Below are 24,736 nucleotides of genomic sequence, written 5' to 3' on the forward strand. Positions count from 1 at the left end.
TAGTACCACTGTTTCTTTACACTGCTTCAGTTAAAAAATACTGTATAAACCATTTTCATTCTTTAAAATCCTCACTTCTCTCTCAAATGTCCCCATAAAATAAAGTATTACATATTCTTCACGATTTCCAGATATAAAGGCCTTTACTTATTTTTACTGACTACGTACATTGTGAGAAAATTTATTAGAGATGCTTAATCATTGAGTTAAAAAATGTGTAGAATAAAAAAGTGGGGAAATGCAGGTAGAGAAAACCTAAAGAAATAAGTGTTTGGTTGGGTGAATTTAACGTGGTATTTGTAGGGGGGTGACCACCATTCTCTTTGTACAAAACACGATGGAGATTGAACTTGCATGACAACATGGCATCGCTTTTGAATTATTGTTGTGGCAAATTTTAAGCCCACGTTTCACAATTCAAAGGGTTGGTTTTTTTCGTCCATGGACCCAAAATGAAAACAAGAGGACAGGGGAATACCCTTCACGTTTCACAATCCGGCTGTGATGTCCGTCACCATCTGCCAAATATTCAATGATTTCATTTCAGAAATCATAAAAAGTAAATTGGATAAAATTTGACAACGTATCTCATAATCTTGTAGCAATATGAAACATTTATATAAAATCATAAGATTGCCATAAAATAAACTATAATCTTGTTTAATAATTATAATAAAGTCACCATATTTTTTCCAGTTCACTAACAGATACTCTAATATTATTTTTGTAAAAGAAAATCATCTAAAATCATTTATGTACATTAATTTATTAATTTTGTTGCATTTGTTCCATCTTAATTATAATTAATGTAAATGAGCATTACAAATGTTGAGAGTACTGCTATTCATTTTCCATTTTTCTCCAGTTGAAGGTCTGGGAATGGGAAAATGTGAATTGATTATTTGGTCACAAGAATACAAAGTAAACATATGACAATTGAGTTCATTTAATAGATCTTTTAGCTGTCCCTGTTGCTCTATCACGCCAATTACCAATGCAACGTTCCTTTCTCTAACACTTACATGTGGTGTCTATTAGTTGAGTCACGAGAATTTAAGACGATTTAAGATGTAGAAGGATGGTAGTGACACGTCAAGGTTTCTGTCCGAAGCATTCATTCTAACAACACTGCAATTTCAGTAGTTTTGAGCAAGTCTGCCTTGTGTGTGAGTTGTACTCTTATCTTCTCAATCTGTTTCGACTAAAAGATCTTCTTTAAATGTATGTGTGTTGGGCTACCCTTGATGAGATTTTGCTGTCTGCTTTTAGATATTTATTTCATTTTTAAAAATATTTTTTGCTTTATTTTTTTTACTCTTTCAAAGGTAATAAATATTATTTTTATATTTTCAATTTATAAGTTATATTGTCTTTTTTTCACTCAGTAAAATCAAAGTTTTGACAAACCAAAAAAACTTTAAATATTCAATGGGTAATTTATTAAAACACCACTATGTTTTCGTGTAATTGATGTTATGTAATAAATTTATCAATTCTTATAAAATTACTTCAAACAATACACATTCTACAACATGAGAGCACACTACTTTTGTTCTTTTTCTACAGATTTCTAGGGAAATGAGGCAAAAGTAACAAGTAATCTCTTTTATTAACTTCTCTCTAATTTATTACAGCATTTCCTCTTATTTCACTTTCATATAAGATAAGTGTGTGAATAAAATATTTAAAAATATATGATATTTGAGAATATGATAATATTAAATATATACAAATAAAGTAATAAAACAAAAATGTATCTTTCAAATAGGCAAACAAAAAGGAAAAGAATATTAGTAAAGAGGAAATATTACTAACAATTTTTAATACAGCTTTCGTATTCATCAGAATTGGAGTTCTGCAGTGACCTACCTGATACGCTGAATTGCTGATGGAGCGATCGAGTGATTCGTTTGTCTAGCTTTTTCACCGGCGTTTTTGTCTTAACATATCTCATCTCATTTTAATCAACTTTCCTAATTTCACTGCTTTGACTGGCCAATGCTAGCACGCGCAGTCTTCAAATTAGAGGTAAAATAACAGTAGAGCTCAGTGTCATAATCCCTCCTCCGAGTCGAGATTGCTATTCTAAACCTGTTACAACACTTAGAAGAAACACTCCAAGAACAATGCTTGTAGATAAACTAGTGATTGGTTCCAAATATATTGTTTAAAAAATCTAAAACACTGAAAAGTGTAAATAAACCCGGACCAAGACGCGGGAAGTGCAAAACCAACCCTCTCTATACTGTAGAAACTCGGCACTTACAATTAACATTCTCGATACAGGGGCAAATTTTAGAAAATATTATTCGAGGTAAATACAAAGCTCAACAAAACACTTCATTTTGTATAATACAAAGCCAGATGGCTGGCTGCGGAAAAACAGGGTGAAAGCACATGACCCAAGAAACACGGACGATTTGATGTTAGGCCATGCAGACGAAGGACCACATGGACACTTTAGGTGTTTTAACTATGCAACTAAGTTCCTAACAGGTGAGGATGTTTCCTCTTATTCTAATGGAGAGAATAAATCATTATGATCAATGAAATTGGTGTTGGATTTCATTTCTGGTTTTGTTCTACCTTCGCTCGAATCTTTTGCTCCAAAACAGATATCTCAGTATCAAGGTTGAACATCCTATTCAAAGCATGCATGTTCTCGAGTGTCTCACTAAGAGTCCGACTGTCATTCCCATCGCACCTTAAATGTTGCATTGGACCATGAAGCAACTTATTCACTATACCCCGACTAAGATCATCCACAGCCCTCCGTGTTTTTTTTGGTATATCATCACCCATCTTACCTAAGCATTTCTCCAGCTCAGCAAGCCTGATTCTTTCTGCATAAGCCCTCAATTTTTTTATAGTAGGGACAGTTTCCAGCGAGTCCCTCCAAGCTTCAAATTGCTTAGATTCTTCAGCAATGATTGTCTGTGCTTCCATTGCTTTTCTTAGGCGATCCTCTTTATTGGCAGCCACAACCTCTTTAAGGTCATCAACGTTGTAAACTCGCACATACTCAAGGTCTGAGACACATGAACCCACATTCCGGGGAACAGAAATGTCAACGAAAATGCGACGGCCTCCAACATCTTGACTTGCAGGAGGAAGATCTTTGACATTACTTTTCAAGAATAATGGGGTTTCTGATGCAGTACTGGTGAAAACTACATCAGCTTCACCAGCACAGGCGAGCATTTCTGAAAGGGGTTTGTAGATTATTTCAATATCCTTCAGTTCTTCTCGTATTGCAGCAACTCTCTCCTCGGTTCTATTGACAACAACCATCTTTTTGCAACCTTTAGCCACCAAATGTTTGATCACGAGCTTCCCCATCTTCCCAGCTCCAATAACCAACATTCTGGCATTGTCAAGTGAGGCTTCAGGTAGCTTCATAAAGGCCAACTCCACAGCAGCTGAGCTCACAGAAACTGCTCCGGAAGCAATGTTAGTCTCAGTTCTAACCCTTTTACCAACAGTAATTGCATGCTTGAATAGCCCACTGATGTTTCTCCCGAAGCCGTTAACTCCTTGTCCAACCTTGACAACTTGCTTTACTTGGGCAAGGATTTGACCTTCTCCCAAAACAAGAGAATCAAGACCTGCTGATACTTCAAAAAGATGTTGTGTGGCATCATTGTTGTAAAGTAAAAATCGGTGCTGGCTTAGCTCTGAAACAGGGACAGAACTTGTCTGCAAAACAGCACATGCATGTAAATATTTAATAAAGCGCTTTAGATACCATCTGGCTAATAAACTTTACGCATACTGATTCGGTGACTTTTTTCCGAGAAAATTTAATGTAACTTTAGTTAATTTTCATGTGTTGAATGACCAACTTCATTTTTCCGAAAGAAACCAGTTAAAAATTGAACAAAGTTAACTAAAATTATGTGGAAAAGTCACTGGATCCGTTCCCTAAACTTTACACATACTTTTGACATCCATTCCATGACTTCTTTGACACCACGATGTTGGGACAGTGCAAGAACATATATCTCCATTCGGTTGCAGGTGCTGAGAACAGCTGCTTCTTCAATATGATTAAGACTACACAGCTCTGCAATAGCTCTAGGCCATTCCGCTTCTGGAATTGCAAGTTTTTCACGCATTTCCACGGGTGCCGTGTGCACACTTAGCCCAATGACAATAATGCTGCTCCTTTCCTTTGTATACCCTGTCAAGGTTAATTACAAATTATTTAAAAGCTGCAACAAAAAAACATCAGATAAATAACCGGTACAAATCCAATGAAAGCCTTTGGTGTAAACATTGCCCTGGATCTTCGCCTCAAGTCCCAATTCCCGAAAGCTACAAGTCTACATAGAATATAATTTAGGCGTACAACTCCATTCATGAAGTACAAAAGCCCAATCACTTGGAACATTCCAATTCCTTTCGTTTTTTCCCTTTTCAACATTAACAGAAAGGACCCGTAATCAAATTGAATACACCAATGACAAAATCATCAACGCAAAATAATCAAAAAGGGAAGATGCTACGGTGCAAAACTCAATCCTTGAATACTGATCGAACAGCGATTATATGGTTCCAAGTATTGTTGCAATTGTTTAATATTTCAAGCACCCACTATACTATTCCACATTCAGATCAAACAGTAAAATCGCCCAACAAAGATAATTGAAGAGAAGAATATGCGAAGAAATTCTCCACAGAGGTACGACTAATGCCCATGCTTAACATGATCTTAAATAAAAGACCAAGTATAAATAACACGAGTGTTTTTATTCAACAAAGGAAGGATACAAAACGACAAACTCAAGCGTAATTCCGGGGGGAAAAGATCGAAACCATGGGGAGAAACGGGAATACCGAATTAACGAGATTACGAAGGCAATAAAAGAAAATGTAAAGTTATCTGGACTTACTATCAGCAGCAGAAGTCTTGAGCTGCTCAAGAGCGGAGAGAGAGATAGCATTGTTGGGACCAACGGATGCATCAGAGGGCTTAGAGTCGCAGCGAACAACCCCTCTCCGGACGAAGGTTGTTCTGTTATGGCCAAGAAAAGCAGTGGGTAATGCCTTTGAAGGAAATTGCGAGGAAGAGGAAGATGAGGATTTGAGGTACAAAACATCAAATTTTGCAGCCGAGAATGTGGATGAAAGTGCCATTGTGGCGCGAGAACCCTAACCCTAAAAAAGAAGGGAAGGGGAATTGAGGCGGAAGATGTTAGAGAGGAGGGGCAGTCGCACAAGAGAAGGAAAATTAGAACAGTTATGCAAACTTTGACCCTCCTCTCTCTGATTTGGTCTAAGGCGTGTGGCTTTGTTACGAAAAAGAGAGCCTTTGTAGGTTTCATTCATATAAGAGATTTCTCTGACTTCTCATTGGAGGCCGCTCACCATGCTTTATCCACACTCCTTCCTCTTCGACATACTTATTTGACATGTGTTAAATCACTCTAAAAATATCTCAAACGTAATTTTTTTTTTATTTTGTCTTTTCTTTAATTACTGCAACACTTCAATTTATCAAACTCCTTGATATTATTCATTTTCAGATAAAAAAGAATTCATTTTCGTTTTCTTGTTTTCTTGTTTTCTTTTACCACCTTATACACTATGATGTCCCTTACCGTTTTCACTGCTACTGTCTCCATCTTACTGTTGTCGTTCAAGACTTTGTAACTGACCAATAATTCCACCATCATTTCCATCGCATTTGCTACTGTAATTTTCTTTTATCATTTTAATATTTGATATTTTACATACTTCTAAAGATATTATGAAATATCTTTACAGATATATTACGATCATAATCGCTACGTAATAAACAAATAATATTTAATTATACAATTTATTTGATATATTTTATTAATTATGGTGGTGGAAGCTTATTATTATTCATACTTCATATTCATACATTTTATTTATTATCATATATTATTTAGATTCTTTAATCTCTTATTAATTTAAGTGTGAGTGAGTATTTTCTACAGTAAATTTTTCTTCTAAGTGTATGATAAGTCGATTTCTAGTTAACTTGGACTTTGACTATGAACATTCAATTTCAACTTTTTGTAAAATAGACAGCTTCTCAATAACTCATCACTCATTATACTTGTTACAAATCCAACTTATTTATAAATAAAACATAATTATTGATAATCTTTGGATTGTAATTAGACCAATTCTAATTAAAATTTCACTTGATAAAGTAAGAAGATAAATATGTGAATTTAAGACTTTATTATACTAACAATTGAGACATATATAACTAATTTAAGTGTAGAAGTATTTTTGACAAATATTTATATATATAACTAATTTAAGTGTAGAAGTATCTTTCACAAATATTTATATATATAACTAATTTAAGTGTAGAAGTATCTTTCACAAATATTTATATGTTCATTTTAGAGTTTGAAGACAGATAACTCAAAATAAGTTTATAAGAAAAATTTAAGATAGAAATAGAGAATTGAAAAAAAAAGTGTGAAAAAAAATGTTAATTGTGATTTTCGACCCTTGAAACATATATTATTGTTTTTTTATAAATAATTCTCTAAATGATTTTCATATTTAGACCATGCTATTATTTAGAAAAGGATGTGGTTGGTCTTCCCAATCAGCTACAATATCACCAATTACAATATCACCAATTATATTTATATATATATATATATATATATATATATATATATAATTTGCTAACTTATGTAATGTCTTGAAGTGTATTAAATTTTAGTTGATAAAAAAAATTATTGATAAAAAAAACATACTTTAACCATAAGAGTATTTTAATAATTTTTATTTTCAATTTAAAATAAAAAGATAAGAGATTATTCAAATACCTTTAACCTTAAAACTTAGAATATATAAAGATTTTTTTATCAACTAAAATTTAAAGATTACCAACATCATATATATATATATATATATATATATATATATATATATATATATATATGTGTGTGTGTGTGTGTATATGCATTATTTAACAGATTTGTACAATGTCTCGTCATTTAATTTTGATTTGAAGGCACCTAAAATGTTTGGTAAGAAGTAATTAAGAATATATTGCTTGGAGTGATGATATTGAATTGGCAGGAACAGCAATGAGTTTCCATTTTTAGGAAAAATAGGACATAGATAGAAAATATTAAATAGGAAAATAGGCAGGCATGAAGTATGAAACCCCAGCAAGTTGATTCAGAAAAATGAGTCCAACTACTGCACTAGGCTATGAAAGCCCAACATCTGTTTATAAACAAACTTTAAGCATTTATGTCTGCTTTATACAGACCCCATCAGATATGCTTCTCTACACATGTCTTTCACAGCTTCTCACTCGTGCTCTGTGCTTCTCAACTTGTATCAGTTTATCATTATCAGATGTCTTTAGCTTGAAATTACCTTCATTCCATTTATGTGCATCCCAGGATATTTCTTCACCTTTCAGTTTACTTCTTATGCTGTCTACAACAATGTCCTCGCCAGCTACTTCCACCTACGAACTCTGCACCACCTATAATTTCCTACGCCAACTCAAATATTATTATACTCACAAAATTTCCTCAGCTTCTTCTGATTAATAATTTCTTTAGATAATCCGAACCAGACAACATTTCTACTCCTAATTAATTAAAATTGCACTCTCTTAAGGGCTGAACTAATTAGAACATTAGATACCTGTTCACGCCAAAGAAAACCGCTTAGTAATTTCTTTGTTTTATATCCCATTCACCACAAAAGAGCAGAGAGAAAGTTAAAATTTTCATTTTCGTTGTAAATGTGAGAAAATTACGCCAAGATCAATTCTGGTTTTTTCGTTCCACATCAGACTGCCACGATGATTATAGGCATCCAGAAACAAAATTATCTATAGCAAGTAAACCAACTCTTCTAAGACCAATCAGTCACACGAGTATGGGGCTACAAGTTTCTAGTAAACACTAGTTGTAGAGTTGGTGAATGCAAAGGCAACACAGGTTTATGTATTATTCTTGAAAATAATTTTCCAAGGGAGAAGGGTTTTTTAAATATTAACAGCTGATTATGGATGTTCTGACCCCATACAATTTATCAGAACAATATGGAGTTTACCGACAAGCTGTGTCGCCGATATCAGAAAATGAGAACACTGGCATTATGATAATAATTGTGAACAAGGGATAACTTGAACCCACAATAAGTTTTTTTAACAAGGAATTGCAGTTATAAAAAAGATTTAGAAGATACAAGGGGAAGAGGGCTACAAGAGCAGGAACAAAGTCAAACGAGGCCGGTCTATATATTTAATCACGTAGACGAGGCCAATCTCACGCTGTATCAGATTTTTTGCGTACAAATCAGAACATTAAGACACCTCTCTAGACTTTACATTGCAGGATAAAATATGGTTATAGAAAAAGTCTGCAATCTGAATTATGAATTAACAAACTTAAGCGTGTAGAACAGTTCTTGGTGAGGGATGGAGAGAAAAATCAAAGGCTTAAGCAAGATGAGAAATCCAAGTGAATAGAATTTAGAAAGAATATTAAAAGCGATCAGCAAAAAGCTTGGACCAAGTTGACCCAAGCTTCATTTTCTTTTTGATTGCCATCATATCTAGTGTTTAGACAAACGTTGTCCTTTCAGGAAAGTTTCAAATAAACCTTCATTTAGCCCATAAATTTATCATCAACACAAAGGAGAAAACTTTTTCAACCGAAAGCTTGACTGAAAATGAAGCTCGGATAAAAATCACTCATGTTGCATATGCAATATATATTAATTTGCCAGACTACGTCAATATCTGCAGTTACATAAAGAAAATCCTGTGGTCATACAGCTCATTTTATTTCCCTCGACCAATCAGGCAAGAAAAAAAAAACCTGAGTTCTACTTTTACAGTTTCAGCAAGACATGTGATTAACTAAGATTCAGTTGATGTGGTTGCATCATCTTTGTGCTTAATCATACCAGAATCCACAAGAATGGGAACCTCAGCTGCAAGCCATGGTGCAAGACCTAAGCAAAGTGCATGAGCAATACCAAATCTGGGGCTGTAAGAAAAGCCAAGAACAAGAAACACATCGTTATTTAAATTGAGAAAACATGAAGAGGATGCTTACTAAAATCTCCAGAAAAAAAAATGTCACTTTATCTACGAAAAGGATTTCACAGTTTTAAATCATTGTTAAGTCAGTCAAAACGAAACAGCCGTAAGACGAAATAATCTCAAATCACTATTAGAACCCCAGTCTTGAAACAGAAACATTAAGCCCCGTATCAATATTCTGCTAAAGTAAAATCAAGTGTCATATTAAGCTACCTTAATCTGCACATGCAATAAAAAACTCCAGAAAAAAAAATGCCATTTGATCCAAAAAAGCAGGTTATTTATCTACATAAAAGATTTTACAGCTGTAAATCATTGTTAGGCCAGTCATTACGAAACAGCCCTAAAACGAAAAAAACTCAAATCACTATTGGAACACCAGTCTTGAAACAGAAACATTAAGCCCCACATCAGTATTCTGCTAGAGCTAAATCAAGTGTCATATTAAGCTATCTTAATATGCACTTGCATTAAACAACTCCAGATGTTCAGTGACGTGAATGAAGCAGAACAGATACCTTCTAGTTACCTTATCCAGCTTTAGATATTGATTAATCAACAATATCATTTGACCAAGGATCCTAAATGATTCTTGTTGGAATCTAAACAATCCTAACAATTGCAATCACAATAGTTCCTAGTCTTAAATTTGGGCTTGACTCTAATTCAACACCAAAGTTAGCTCGTATTGTGAGGATTGCCCCTCACTTAAATGCATTATTTAGGCCCTATCTTTACTCAACATGAAAATCAGGTCTTTTTCAGTACACTCCCTCCCACTTAACACTACTGTGTTTGGTGAATGGATAATATGATACAGAAAAATCAATCAGGTCTTTTTCAATACACACCCTCCCACTAAACACTATTGTGTTTGGTGCATGGATAGATAATATGAAAGGTGGCACAATAACAAATTTATATCAGACTTTAGCATGGAATTTGAGTGAGACCTTACGAAACCACAAAAACTAACTCCTAAGATGAGAGTTTTAGCTACTAATATACACAATTCAGGTACTTCAGTCAATGTGAAACTTAGGTTTTCCAGATACTCAATTCTTGTTGGTTCATTCAACACCACTTCCACGTTGAGAGCAGGTATTGTTAACACTTTGTCAACTTCTACCTAAAGCACTTAAACTATATATGTGAAAAAATAGCACAACAGTCCCTGATAAACTAAGATCTAGTTTAGCGAAAAATCCTTTATTTTCATTGGCAACTCTGTAGTTAAGTCCCCACAAACATATCACAATCTCAATCACAAACAGGTTGAAGTTAATTTTATATAGTTAGTTGAGAAGAAAACGTACCAATTTTTGGCCCAAAGAGGTTTGAAGTGCACAGTCAAGCAGATCTTCCCACCCCTGTACATCTATAAAATAAAAAAGGAGGGAGCAATTAAAACTTTGCTGTCAAAGGTAAAAAAAACTAAGGAGGAGGAAGGGAAAAGGGAAAAGAAGGAACCTTTTGGGTCTTTCCGTCCAATTGAGGGAGTTCGAGTTCGGGGGCGGTGGAAGGGTAAGTGACGGGGATATCGAATTGGAGGTCGAATTCATACTTGAGGAGGTTGTAGACGTACCAGCATTTACCGGTCCAACGAGTGCCTTCGGGATTGGCGGCGGAGATGCGAAACCAATCGTTGTCGTTGGACTTGTTCATCTGCGTGTAGGCTATGAGAGCCTTGTATTCTTCCTTCAACCTCTGCGTCCATGCCGCGCCGTCTCGAGGACCCGCCTTCGTCGCAAGCAAAGGGATCTGTGTCAGAGTCGACTTCGTGTTCGGGTCCCAACCTTCCATCTCTCTCTCTCTCTCTGTCTGCTTCAAACGCACGCTCAATTGCCTTCAAATGACGATGCTGCTCCTTCGCTCTTTTATACTAGTCAGTGAAAGATTATTAGGAGTTATTATTTTTTATTCAAATTAAAATATAATTATTTTAAATAAAAATATATTTAGTTGTCATTTTTCTGAGTAGTATTTTTAACATTGTTTTAAATATCTTTTCGGTGATACATGTCTTCAACGTCTTATACATTGAATTGAGTTTAAGTTTTTTAAAATAATATTCAATAACTAAAACAGGAATAATCACGATATAAATTGTTATTACAATACTAAAATACACTTTATTTATTTATTGTTTATTATAGTTATAATATAATTTCCGTTATTTTGAAAAGTTTACAATAACATCTAAATTGCAGTACGTTATATAATATAATGTTAGAATGAACCAAAGAATACAAAATACAATAATTATCAATAATTGAGTGTATTTGTTTTCTAACCTGGATCTGTGGATGGATGAATTTGAGAGGATTTAAATGAGAAGTTTATGATGTTTATTTAAAAGTAATAATAAAGACATAAAATTTATGAAAAATTGTTAATAATTTGATGAATGTAATTTATAAAAAATAGAAAGTTTGAATAGATTAAATTGGAAGTTTATGTTTTAATTTAATTGAATATAAATAAAATTAATTAAGTTAATTTTAAATAAATTGAATAATTATTTTTTGTACAACTCATTTTATATATCATGTACAATTATTACATTAATTTTAAATACTCTAATTTTTCACTTCCTAAACTCTATAATTGACTTAGATTATATAATTAAAAAAATATTTTATTTCTTTTTATTAGAAATCTCTATAAAAAAATATCATTTTACAACACATAAACTTTGTTAAAGAAAAAACTTAATGATAAAATATTGTCCCAAATATCTTTCATATTAACCAATCTATTTAGTATTATACATTTTCTACGAATTCTCATATAAAAATACAATAATCTTAATTACACACGGACAAAATAAGGATGAATTAATATACAAGCAATAGATCTTGCAAACCGTTCATAACTAAAATATAAAAAAACCACACCATATTCCTCAATCAACATTTTAGACTTATCCATTATAAATTGGCCTGAGATATTCAAGCAATAGATCTTTGCACCTCACTTATATATTATAAATTGGCCTGAGATATAGATATCTCGTGCGTGATAGTAGAAATTAGGTAGTCCGATAACAACAGCCTAACTCAATCTCACAAAACCGGCTTGTAGGGTGAGGTTTGCACCCACTTATAAACTATGAATTGACTTTATCTCTAGTCGATGTGGAACTTCCAACACATCCCCCTCACGCCGAGGTATATACATCTCGAGCGTGGGATTATCAGGTGGAACAATATGCGCAGTAAACAATAAATATCGCTGGGATATGCTCTAACCATGGCTCTGATACCATGTTAGAAAGTGGATTTTAAGCCTAACTCAATCCTACAAAACCGGCTTGTAAGGTGAGGTTTGCACCTCACTTATATATTATAAATTGACTTTATCTCTAGTCGATCTGGTACTTCCAACACTGTCATCTCATGGAGACTTATAGGCAAAGTTCACCAATTCTACCATCATGCAAAGTTTACCATTTATTTGCTCCTGCATAGTTAAAACATCTCATACTCACCAAGAATCTTATAGCATAGCTCCTCCCTCCTAGGGCGGAATCCTCAGGTTTTACTTTTTACCGTTCTCCCATAAAGTTTTATAGACAAAATTCCCTACCTTTTGTTGAGTCAAACCACAATTCTAATTCAACAACCAACACATATATCAACTTATACAATAACATTGAATATATAATATCAATCAACCAAACTTTACTTAAATAAACTAAAACACCTCATGTTTAACAATAAAGATATACATACAAATATTTAATTTTTGTTATTTTTTATTTATTTTATATATTAGTAATCCTCTCGGATTTTAAATTAAATTATCAAAATCATACCTATTATCTTTTATATTATATATACTCAGTAACAAAACATAAATCTATGTTTATGTGTAATTTAATTTTACTACACATAATAAAACCAAATTGATTACCAAAGTGTCATTCAAAATTTTAATCACATGCCAAAGCTTAACAATTCTACTTTTAAAATTGCACAACACAATTGATGTCATTTCATATAATAAAATAATGATTCTCTCTCTCTTCTGCTCCTCTGAATTCCTCAAAACACAACAGCCTTTTCTATTTGCTAAACACATTTTAAATTTAAAAATCAAATTGTATTGTTTCAAAAAATTTTATTTCTTTCTTAAAATTTAAGAATTAAAAATATATTTTAACTTTAAAAATAACATAATAAAAGAAACAAATACGCTAAAATAATTAAAAATAAAATTACGGTAAAATATGCTAACATGTATTGCTACTAACATATATTTCTTAACACGGACAAATTATCAACATAATAGTAATACTTTCACGAAAATTTTGTTGTCTTAAAAAAAATCAGATTTTAAGTCTTGCCTTTTATGCTTCTTTAATTACTTGAGTTTTTAAAATAATAAATGTTATTTCTTATAAATATTGTATGATTTTTATTTTATTTATTTGTTTAATAACTTTTGAAATAAAAGAAATCAAGGACACGAAAAATTAAGTGATCAAAGAACTTATAAAATAAAATATTATAGTTGGTAGGTGTTTTAAAATAATGAGATAGATTATTTTATTTTAAAATAATTTACTAATATAAATATAATTTCTTAAACTCGTCTCATTACTTAAAATATTGTTTGTCTCCGTAAAACTCTTTCTCTTTGTTTTCTCTAACATCTTTTTGAATTTCTCATCCCTTGATCATCTTTTTGATGATGATGAAGTTCCTAGATTTATAATTAATTATTGGGTTGTTTATGGTACTCTAGTGCATGATCAATTATTGTATATGTTGGTATTCAAATCTGAAAGTGTATGGACATGTGTATATGGTTTCAAATGATTTTAAGGTTTGTAACGTTGGTTCCAAGGTGGAACTTCTTGGTGTGGTTCAAGTGTGTTAGAATGAATGTAAGTAGTTTAGTCTTGGGGTTTTTCTGACACTCTAATGGTCATACATTCTCACATAGAGAGGTTTGAAGCATGTGGTGAGAGTAGTAGTAGGAGGTCTTAGTCTAGGTGCTTCCAGTATGGTCTATGACGCGGTACAAACTAATCTTGTGATGTGTGGTAGGGTAAAACCCAATTGACAATAGCTTTGCAAAGCAATGATGATCACCACAAGTGCATAACCCGCCATAACTCGACATCATTCTAAGTCTAGACAATTGGTTTAAGTTTTTGCATATTAAGATGTTTGGATTGATGTATGTTATATATATAATTCAAGCCTGATATGTTATAAATGATTTTTAACTTGTTTTGTAATATAGCTTTGTTGGTACCAGCGAGCGTGCAACGAAGTAGAAAAAGCGATCAAAGAGTGTTAAACGTGTACCAGTCAATAAACAAGATAAAATAATCTGTTTAAAAATCTTGATTTTCTTAAAGAACTTTTATCAAATAGTTGATGTGTAGAAAGTGTAAAGAGTGTAGGGAGTAGAAAAAATCACACAAAGGATTTTTATCCTGGTTCGAATAAAAAGATTTTACGTTCAGTTGTTAATCACTATAAAGAGTGATTAACGATTTCACTAAAAACAGTTTTACAGATTACAAAACAGTGAATGAAATAAGAATGATAAAACCTTCCTTCGACGAACGAATTGGAAGGAAACTTCTTCGACAAACGAACCGGAAGCAAGCAGCGAACACTTTCCTTCGAATGACGAACCAGAACAGTGCAACAGAAAATCTTGATTCGACTAACGAACCGGAAGAAAATAACTCTACTAACCTGAAGAGAACCGCTCCGACCTTTGACACACAAAACGCGAGCTTCTTCTATTCACAAGACTTGACAAGAGCGATGAACTAACACTTTAGAACTTCCTCAGACCACACTGTATTCTCAAATGACTTAAATTCCTTTTCACTCACAGAGAGCTTCCCTTAGGCACGCATCTCTAATACTCTCAAATGAAAAGTTACTAAGAGCTCTGGAAAATACTATTTATAACCCAAGGTTCATAAAATGAAAAGACAACTCTCAACTACCAAATATAATCTATTATCATAAGTGATAATCGATTATTTGTGTCCATTATGGGGTTTTCAAAAACTGATAATCGATTATCCTGAATGATAATCGATTATTTGTGCGGCTTGAGCAATACTGACTCAGACTGAAATAATCAATTATCTGCGCGAGGAACTCTTTTCCAAACAGGCTCGTAATAATCGATTATTATACCAAATAATCGATTATCTGCGCAAAGACTCTCTAAACAGGAAAACTTCTAAAAGTTCTTACATCAATAAAGTAATTCCTATACAATTAATTCTACAAAATGCTTTTAAATAAATACAACAAAAGTCTTTATGTTCTTCATCTTGTAGCATCATCAAAACCATAATGTCTTCAAGACACCAATGCTCCTCGTTGGTAACGAGCTTATCCTTTTGTTTTTGTTTGTGTTTGTTGTTATGTTTCTTGGTCTGGTTTGGCTATGATCATCCAATAGATATGAGCAGAGGATGATGAGATCTCAGTTGAGCAGACCCTTGGTCGAGATGTTTCTGATTGTCTGTTGTAGTAGTAGATTTATCTCTTTTAGTTTTTCTTTATTGTGGTTGAGATCACCATTTTTTGTATATAGTTTTGATACAACTATATTGTATATAAAATTTTAAATTTATGATTATTCTGGATGAATGTAAATTATACTTTATAATTATTTTTCTAATTGATCGTTTATATTAAACACGTGATCATGTAACGATTATTATATAGTTTTATCTTATATTTTGGAATATTACATCATTATTCAGTTTGTTAGTGTTTAATGAATGAATAAAATTAAAGTTGCTTAAGATTTTTTTTTCTCTAAATAATTTTTTATGTAAATAATAAATTAAAAGTTAACTTTATATATATATATATATATATATATATATATATATATATATATATATATATATAACTATTTTTTATATTTGGTATGTGAGATGAACTTTTTTTGATACATAATATCTACATGCAAATAAATAATTTTTTTAGCAAGAACCTATTAATCAATACTCATCTCTCATAGATTCAATAAAAAATAACGATAAGATGATTTGATAGATATTACAATAATAAAATAATCATAAAAACTATTTTTTTTTTTATTTTTAAGAAAGACACTTAAGTAAAAATAATAATATAAAATAAATATAAAAAATGAATATAAAAATTTTGTATGTCAAATATAATTTCTCCTCAATGTAATTAACCTATTTGTATTAATCATGTCGTGACAAGTCTCTGTTCATATATGGAATTTGTTGAGATTATGTTTTTTTATTTTTGAATTGGTCGATGAAGAAAAAAAAATTCAGAAAAGAATAAAAAAGAAAGAGATATTGATATGTGTTTGATTTTATACCAAAAAAGTTAAAAATTAGGTTAGAGTTATTTATTTGTTTATTATATATTATTTAGTTGTTTATCTTTGGTGGATTTTTGATTTAATTTGATATATTTTATTATTTACAGAAAAAAGACAAATTTGTGTTGATAATAATAATAATATGTGTAGAACACAATGGATGGATAAATTTGTTACTGACCATCCCAATGAGCAATTCCTCATCGTTGCAATCAGGGAGTGACTGGGATTTAGATTCAGCCCGCCGAGTTTTTGCTTCAATCCAATTCGAATATCAATCCTTTGTTTTCTTCTTCCTCGTTGTTCCCAACATTACATAAACCTTCTTCATCCATTCTTCGCTCTTTCAAAACCCTAAAACATACAGACATCCATGGCCGCTCCTACCAAGGACCAAGTCCTCTCTCTTCTCGCTACGGCCAACAACCACGGCGACCTTGCCGTTAAAACCTCGTCGCTCAAACAAGCAAAGGACCTTCTTCTCTCCATCGACCCCTCTCTCGCCGCCGAACTCTTCCCTTACTTGCTTGAGCTTCAGTCTTCTCCCGAAAGCCTCGTTCGCAAATTGCTCATTCAGTTAGTTCCTCACTCTATTTTTAATTTTAAACATTTTCTTTCTTTATTTGATTTCTAACCCTGTGTGGGTGCGGCTTTTAAGTTGTTTATGCATTTTCTTGAATCCACAATTCGTTCTGTCGTGTTTTCTCTTTGAATTTGGCGTTTTAGGGTAATGCTGCAGGGCTACATTTCTGCCTTTTCATTTTAAATTTTTCTCGTGTGCATTTTTTTATTACTTTCTTGAAGTGATATCCTCTGTTTATTGAGTTATGCTGTGAGAGTTTGTTCGTTGGGTGCAATTTGTCTCTCTGGAGTTTTGTAGCTTGCTTGTTTCCATCCATAATTTCTGCCACCTTTGCCTTCAGCTCTCCAAATGCAGCAGCTTCTGGCGCGCGCGCGCGCGTGTTTGAATGATATATATATATATATATATATATATATATATATATATATATATATATATATATATATATATGTATATATATATATATGTATGTATGTATGTGTGTATGTGTGTATGTATGTATTTACTTTTAATTTGATTCCTTCGCTGCATTTCAGGATAATCGAGGAGATTGGTTTTAGAGCAGTTGAGCACTCTCCTACGCTGATATCTGTACTATTAACATTTTTACGAGACAGTGATGTAATTGTTGTAAAGCAGTCTATTGTTAGTGGCACAAATATCTTTGGTAGTGTTTTTGAGGAGTTGATTGTGCAGGTACTTTCTCCAGTCCCGCTGCCTATCTTCATAATTGCGTGCTGATACGTTAAAATACATGCACGGATTTTTTTTCTTTAATTATCTATGTAGATTAAATTTGTTTTAAGGAATGAGTCTTGCTATTTATCTGATTGCTTTGTGTACATGTTTATTCTGGTGATTCTCCCCCTCTTTAACCCTTAACTTTCTTTGGTCTTGTATGAATTAGCATGATATACATGCATATTAACTATGGAAATGATACGAGGTTATCCATTTCTGTTGTTTCTATGGTGTCATTATTAAAATATGATTTTATACCAGATTTGTTCTGTGTTAGAGCATATTGATTATTTCCAGTGGTTCATCTAATTGCTGGTCATTGTTAGATGGATTTTTCACCTCCTTTAATACCCGTAGCCCATATGTTTCTTAAATAAAGAAACACATCTCACTCCCATTTCATTAATTAATTGTCATAAATTTTATGTATTATAAGCATATGATTATAATATTAATCTGGAAAACCAGTTTAGTTAAGACGAAGAACTGAACTATTATTTTTAAGAAGATGCAATTCATTAATACGAAGAGACTCTGCCCATCTCAACTTCTCTATTTTATATGCTTTGGTACATAGTATGATACTGACCCAGTGATACTAATCTGGAAAACAAACAGTTTCAACAAAATGGTAAAGTTGAGAGGTGGCTAGAAGATACTTGGATCTCAATGCTTAAGTTCAAGGATGCTGTTTTTGGGATTGCTGTGGAGGTAATTAGCTTCTAGTTTTTAATCCATTGTTGTTGCCATAATTGTTTGGAGGACCATTGCACTTGTATGTCACTTTTAAGTTTTACTATCTTGTGCAATTGTTACTTTCTAGTAGGTGGTATATTGGTGTGGAATATACTAACGAGCTATATTCAGCATATTGAACCATGATATTATTTAATATTTGAAATACAATTGAAGTTTAGCTAAGAGGTCTCTGTTTTAGAAGCTTTGTTAGACTTTTGTGCAATCATAGGCAATTATTGAGGGGAATCCTCATTCTATGGGTTTTGATCATTGAATGCATGTTGTCAGGTCTGTTTGAGTATTCTCTTTTCTGTGGCGCTTTTCCTTGGATGGAACCTATGAGTCGCAAACATTTCATCAGACTGATTTTTCCTTTGTGAAAACATTTCCGACTTTGACCCTCTCAGACCTTCCTTGGACTTGTGTCACACAATCCTTTGCAAGTGTCTATAGTAAAAAACAGGCTTAGATATATATTTAGTCTTTGTAAAAGTAGTGAGTTTTGATTTTTTTTTTGTATAAATTATTTTCTTTGTTTTTCATCCTGTAAAATTTGAAATCTAAATTTTTAGTTCTTATAAAATGAATGAAATTTGGTTTTAGTCCCTTTTAAACAGTTTCTTTAATTTTCATCCCTCTAAACTTTGAAGTCAGTATTTTTGTTCCCTAACATTGATTTTAAGACAAATAAAAAACATTTATTTTATGGATCCTAATCTTTTTAAAGGTGTCACATGCTGACATAGTATTGTAAACATTAGTGGGGCGTCCCTTGAAATAATCACACTTGATCTTTTGTTCAGCAAATAAGCTATTAACAAGTGTCACATAATACTAGAGATCAATAACAGTGATTTCAATTTTAGAGGGACTAAAGTTTAAAGAATTTTTTAACAGGAGCCAAAATAAAAGCTTGTTCATTTAAGGACTAGAAGCATATTTAAACCTAAAACTATTATTTTTTCTTTACTGTAACTTTTTTAAATATAAACAGTCAATGAATTATACTAAAATATCTAGTAATTTTAACATCTATAGGAGAGTACCATTGTTTCTTTGACCCATATGAAGCAGAGTCTTTCTTAGTTCATCCTGCATGCCCCTGATTTTGTCCTGGTTATCCTGCAGCGTGGTTTCCATATGATCCTCCAGCACAGTTTTTCCGGAGTACCATCATTGTTTTTTACTCACTCTTGTTTTGGTGTTGTGGTTTTGTTATCAGCTTTGGTTACTCTCCAGCAACTCTCAATTTAGATTTTTGTCATGTTGATATATATAATTTGTTAAGTGTGAGAGGGAGACCAAGAAGGAAGATGGGAGAAGCTGTTAAGGATTCATGGTGAATAATATAATATCTATGAAAATCTGGTCTTTAACCAAGCCTATCAGTGTTGTGTCATCCATTGGCTAACATCATGCAGTGGGAGGAAGGCTTTTGTTGTTGGTGGTCAATTTTTATTTGTCAATCATTTAAAAAAGGCTCTTCCATTATATGTATATATATATATGTGTGTGTGTGTGTGTGTGTGTGTATAGATGAATGACATAACATTTGTGTAAGCTATACCTACTATTTCACTATCAATGGTTTCACGTATAGTGTTGCACTTTGTTTTTCAATTCAACTATTGAGTTCTAACTGTTGTACCTTGATTGATTGTGTTCAATTATTTAAAAATGAAAGAAAATGATCAAATAAATCAAAATTTTATATTTTAAAAGTCTCTTTTACGACAATTTTCGACATATGAATGAGGTATCTAAATAATTTTGGATAAATATATAATTTTGTAGTCATGATTGATATGAAAAGAAGGTATCATCTAACGGTGAATTTTAAGATAAACTTATCAAGTGAAGTAATAATTGGTGTAACTTATACGGGTGTAGTTTGATTCCTTTATGCATAGGGTGTTCAAGCATACTATGGGACTGTTGAGATCTTTCGAAGGGGTTTGTGGGTTTGTAGGTTTAGGTTTTCTTCTTTATATGTTTCTCGATTTTCTTAGTGTGAGACTTAAACTTACTTGGATTCTAACATGGGCTCTATCTGTGTCTATGTTGTATCTTGTGTTTTTGTTGGAGTTGGTACTTCCGAGAAATGAGCCAAAGCAATTAGCTACAAATTAATGATAATTATTTGACACCTATAGGGGGTATTTTTGTGAAGTTTTCTCTGGTGGAGGCAAGGAGCTTGATGTGTAGAAGTTATAGTTTGATCATATAAGAGGCATTTGCAATATATGAAATAGGATAGTAATTTTATTGCAATTTTGGCTGAGCAAAGTGGCATTTGAGCAATGTACTTGTGGCAAGCGATATTGGAGTTCTCATGTTTGTTGGCTGTCATCGTCACTAGCCTCTTTCAGTCTGAAATAATACTTGTATGTGTTTTTGAAGTACATATTATCCTGTTTACTAGCTTTTGGGTCTCACACTAATCCTAATCCATATACAACTTCTTCAGTTTAGACCTTGTTTCGAATCTTATGTCATTCTTTTTAACTTGAACTTGTCGTGGCTACAACAATGGGCTTTAATTTTTTTCTGATTTCTGACTGAAATTAATTTGCTTGCTATTGTAGCCTGGTTCTGTTGGAATAAAGTTGCTGGCACTGAAATTCCTTGAAATGTTTGTATTACTATTTGCATCTGACATCAGTGATTCTGAGAAATTAGCCACAAAAGGTACTGCTCTTCACATTTAACAAGTTTAATGTATGTGTGAGTTTAATGGCTTGAGTTCTAGTTCTTACAACACAATTTTTACTTAAAGTTCCAGTTTAGAATAGGGAATTAATAGCTTAATAATCATCTAGTCATATGTTATTGCTAAAACCAATCTAAATGCAGGAGGTAGACAAGCTTTTAATGTGTTGTGGTTGGTTGGTGGTCATCCTCACCCTGTTCTTGATCCAGTGGTGCTCATGTCAGAAGGAAATAGGACTCTTGGCATTCTATTAAATTTATTGCAGTCTGTTGGCACTCTTCCTGGTTGCTTGACTATTACTGTTGTAAATTGGTGAGTTTTGATGTGGTAGCAGCCAATGGCCTGTGTTTAAATATCATTAGCATTTCTCTGTATTCTTTTTCAGACAATAGATCTATGGAAATTGTGTGGTAGGCAACTCTTTTTGAATATATATGTGGTTGCATGTTAAGGCTTGTTTTCCTTTATTTCTTGAAAAGTAGGCTGATTAACATTCTATTTCATTTATTTGCATGTTGGTTTTTAAACCCCCTTTAAATCAATTCATGTTCTCTTTTGTATATTGCTCTTCTCAAAGGTGTACTCTTCTAATAAAGGCAACAAGAATGTGAGAAACATTCAATACTCACTTTTTATTTTTAAACTAGCTAGAAGCATTTCGTGGGGTGTATTTAATGTTCCTTGACCGATAACCTTGACACACTGGTCACCAGGACCCTTTATTAAACTCGTGGGTAGATTTATGAATATAGAAAACGAGATAAAGTTACAAAAACAGTGAGAGGGAGAGACATTTGATCTGAAAACAGAAGCTAAAACTTGTATTGAATTGAATAAATGTCCTGAGTTCAAACACCATAACCAACTGAAACTGATGGCTAGTCTTTGTCAACTGAAACAGAATTCAAACAGATTAGTGGACTAGTTGGATGTGCATGATATGATGATATTAGCTGTTATGAAATTTAGTCTTTTTCTGACCATATTTTTTCATTGCCTTGTAAAAAAGATAGAAATGCATATCTAGGCACCTACCAGGCCCGTTTTTAAAATTGGCTCTTTTAGGAATTTAATAGTCTAATTTGATATGCTTTAAATATTTGTTTCTATACTTTTTATTGGTACACACTTTGAATTTGTGTCGTCTGCTTCACTTTTCATTATGCCATCGTATTGAATTTCAATGGCTCTAGATGAATTTTCATTTTTTATTATTCTTTTACTGTTTTTTTATATATAAAATAAAGAGCAGTTATATGCATACACCTTCATTTTATCTACACCTGTTATACACTTGTTTTTTCTTTCTATCTCTCTCTTCTTATCACATCATATAACCTATAAACCTATCATTTTTACTCCCTCTCTAGGTGTATATTAAGTGTTGATGCACCTTTCTGGTGTACATAAATTATTTTTCTAAAATAAATGACTCATGCCATTAAGTTTATATCTACGTGAAATTATATTTCCAATGATCTTTCATCTTACAGATGGCATCACTGCAGTAAGTTTATAATTTTTGTCCCGAGCATATCTTCTGTTGTCTGGTAAATTCCTTGTAGCAAATTTTCCGTTGTCCATGGTATGATTTAAGTTTTGGAAAGTTTTCTTCTTCAAACTAAGAACTGATTTGTGTGCATTCTGTTTGATGTCTACCATCTGCCATGGGAGTAATTAATATTTTTGTCTGTTCTGTTTGTTAGTTTTTGTCCTTTGCTCAGCGGTGTTGCTTACATGCTTTCAAAAATCCAATTTTTTTGTGTAGAGTGCTTCTGATACTGTTTGTTTCTTGAAACATGCAAGAAATAGTTTTTGGTATTGATTCTTCTATGAATTAAAAACCACCTTTTCATTTCCTCATTGGTAGTTATAGATTGCTTTATACAACGGGTGTGTGGGGTGGCGGGGGGAAGGGGTTAATTTTTCAGGCTTTGAACACGGGCAGTAAACATAATATAATTATGTATTATAATTGGTCCCAAGAATAACAGTGAAACTGAAAATAACATCAGAGGACATTTGTTATTGTTTGGGCATTTCTTTAAGAGTAAAAGAATAAATTAAGACAAGATGGCTACATGGTTAATATTACAGAGGTGTTGGGGACAGGAAAATACATAAGGTCAAATCCAGTTACCTCAAAATATATGGCTATGCTTTTCTGGTCAACTATTTTTTCTCTCTTATCCCTCTTTTATTTGATTTGTCTCGTATTTATGTATTTACTGTGCATGTATTTGAGTTCACTATTCATGTGGTTGGCAACCTGTAAATGAGTTCACTATTTATGTGTTGTTTCCAAATACAATGGTCCTAAAGTTTAATAATTTAAAGTTGTATGCATATTTTCTTAGAAACCTTTGTTGCAGCTGCAATATATTCAATGTAATGTTTATTTTGAGCTTGAAGTACTGTAGTGTTTCTGTTCTGCCTTACTCATTTCTATGCAGGAAGGCTGCAAGTGTATTTCTTAAGATTCTAGTATATCTTTTTGTATTGGGATTTCACGTCAATACAATTACATGATATACTCAGTCCTTAATCATTACTGATTACGTTCTTAAATCAATGAAATTCATTAAAAATTGAGCGTATAACTGCATTTTGCCCTGGTTTTACTATGTTGAAAATGGAGTGATCACTGAAGCAGGACCTCATCGATCGAATAAGTTCAACTACTTGTTATTTTAGTAACATTGCAGCATGCCGACCAGTTCTTTATGGGAAGTTATTGGCCTTGGATACTCTGCATTGGTGGTTCATAAGTTGGAAGTTACCTTGATAAGGCTATGTAAGATGGTTCATTATTTATACCATGGAGTGCCAGTTGGCTGGGTGTTAGAAATCGAAAGTGATGCACTATAATGGACATCTAGTGAACCGAGGAAACATGGTCGTCAAGTGATGCAGTTTATTATTGTAAACTGTTAAGAGACCATTTACCATTTAAAAATTTCATGCTGTAACACATTTAATGTATTTATTATTTTATAACAGCTGATACACAGTTAATGCCTCAATAATTCAATATATATATTGTTGTTTTTGTGTTATATATTTGTTTTGGCATTTTTATGGATTTTCCATTCCATTTGTTAGCATATCAATAATGCTAGAACCATTTCATAGTGAACCCATTAAACTTCTATTCAGCTGATCCTTAGATTGTTCTGGCAAAATCAGGTTCTAATGTGCAAGTGTTGTGTTTATCCCTCTTCATTTTTGCAGCTGGTGTGCAGTTTAAACCCGCCTTTGAAATTAATCTTACGACATGGATATTCAATATGGAGTTTCATCCAAGCTAACAATTCTTCCCCCCTTCAAAAATATCAGCAAGCAAGGAATATGATAAATGATGGAATGAATACCAACTATTTGTCAATGTTACATAACAAAAATTACACTACTATTAGCCTTTTGTTTTGAAAACTAGATTCTTAAAAACTTCGCAATAAATATTAAATAATATAACATGATTTCATTAACTCTAATCAGTTTTTAAGCAAGCTGAGGGGGTTCATTTTCACTTATGCCAGCTTCT

The 24,736-nt window shown here is 32.5% G+C and overlaps 3 protein-coding genes across 4 annotated transcripts in view; 1 reads left to right on the forward strand and 2 right to left on the reverse strand.

Moving 5' to 3' along the window:
• Positions 1–2,281: 2,281 nt before the first annotated feature.
• LOC124831860 (glutamyl-tRNA reductase 1, chloroplastic) lies at positions 2,282–5,347 on the reverse strand. The gene is made up of 3 exons (XM_047305952.2): positions 4,893–5,347; positions 3,939–4,180; positions 2,282–3,696 (listed from the first exon to the last, which is right to left on the reverse strand). Exons 1-3 carry the CDS (start codon positions 5,134–5,136, stop codon positions 2,566–2,568), a joined length of 1,617 nt encoding a protein of 538 aa, XP_047161908.1. The 5' UTR covers positions 5,137–5,347; the 3' UTR covers positions 2,282–2,565.
• A 3,351-nt stretch (positions 5,348–8,698) lies between these two features.
• LOC124831859 (ubiquitin-fold modifier-conjugating enzyme) lies at positions 8,699–10,931 on the reverse strand. Its single transcript, XM_047305951.2, has 3 exons — positions 10,538–10,931; positions 10,384–10,445; positions 8,699–9,011 (listed from the first exon to the last, which is right to left on the reverse strand). Exons 1-3 carry the CDS (start codon positions 10,868–10,870, stop codon positions 8,882–8,884), a joined length of 525 nt encoding a protein of 174 aa, XP_047161907.1. The 5' UTR covers positions 10,871–10,931; the 3' UTR covers positions 8,699–8,881.
• A 5,651-nt stretch (positions 10,932–16,582) lies between these two features.
• The window catches only part of LOC124831858 (symplekin), a 28,587-nt gene continuing 20,433 nt past the window's right edge, over positions 16,583–24,736 (forward strand). For both annotated transcript variants that reach the window (XM_088106973.1, XM_088106974.1), the window contains exons 1-5: positions 16,583–16,996; positions 17,540–17,699; positions 18,363–18,455; positions 21,068–21,170; positions 21,336–21,504. In XM_088106973.1, coding sequence (XP_087963099.1) covers positions 16,794–16,996; positions 17,540–17,699; positions 18,363–18,455; positions 21,068–21,170; positions 21,336–21,504 — 728 coding nt within the window. In that variant the 5' untranslated portion in view covers positions 16,583–16,793. The remainder of the gene's footprint in view (positions 16,997–17,539; positions 17,700–18,362; positions 18,456–21,067; positions 21,171–21,335; positions 21,505–24,736) is intronic.

This window comes from Vigna umbellata, chromosome 2, assembly GCF_029865625.1.
Source record: "Vigna umbellata cultivar VRB3 chromosome 2, Vumbellata_1.0, whole genome shotgun sequence".
NCBI lineage: Eukaryota > Viridiplantae > Streptophyta > Magnoliopsida > Fabales > Fabaceae > Vigna > Vigna umbellata.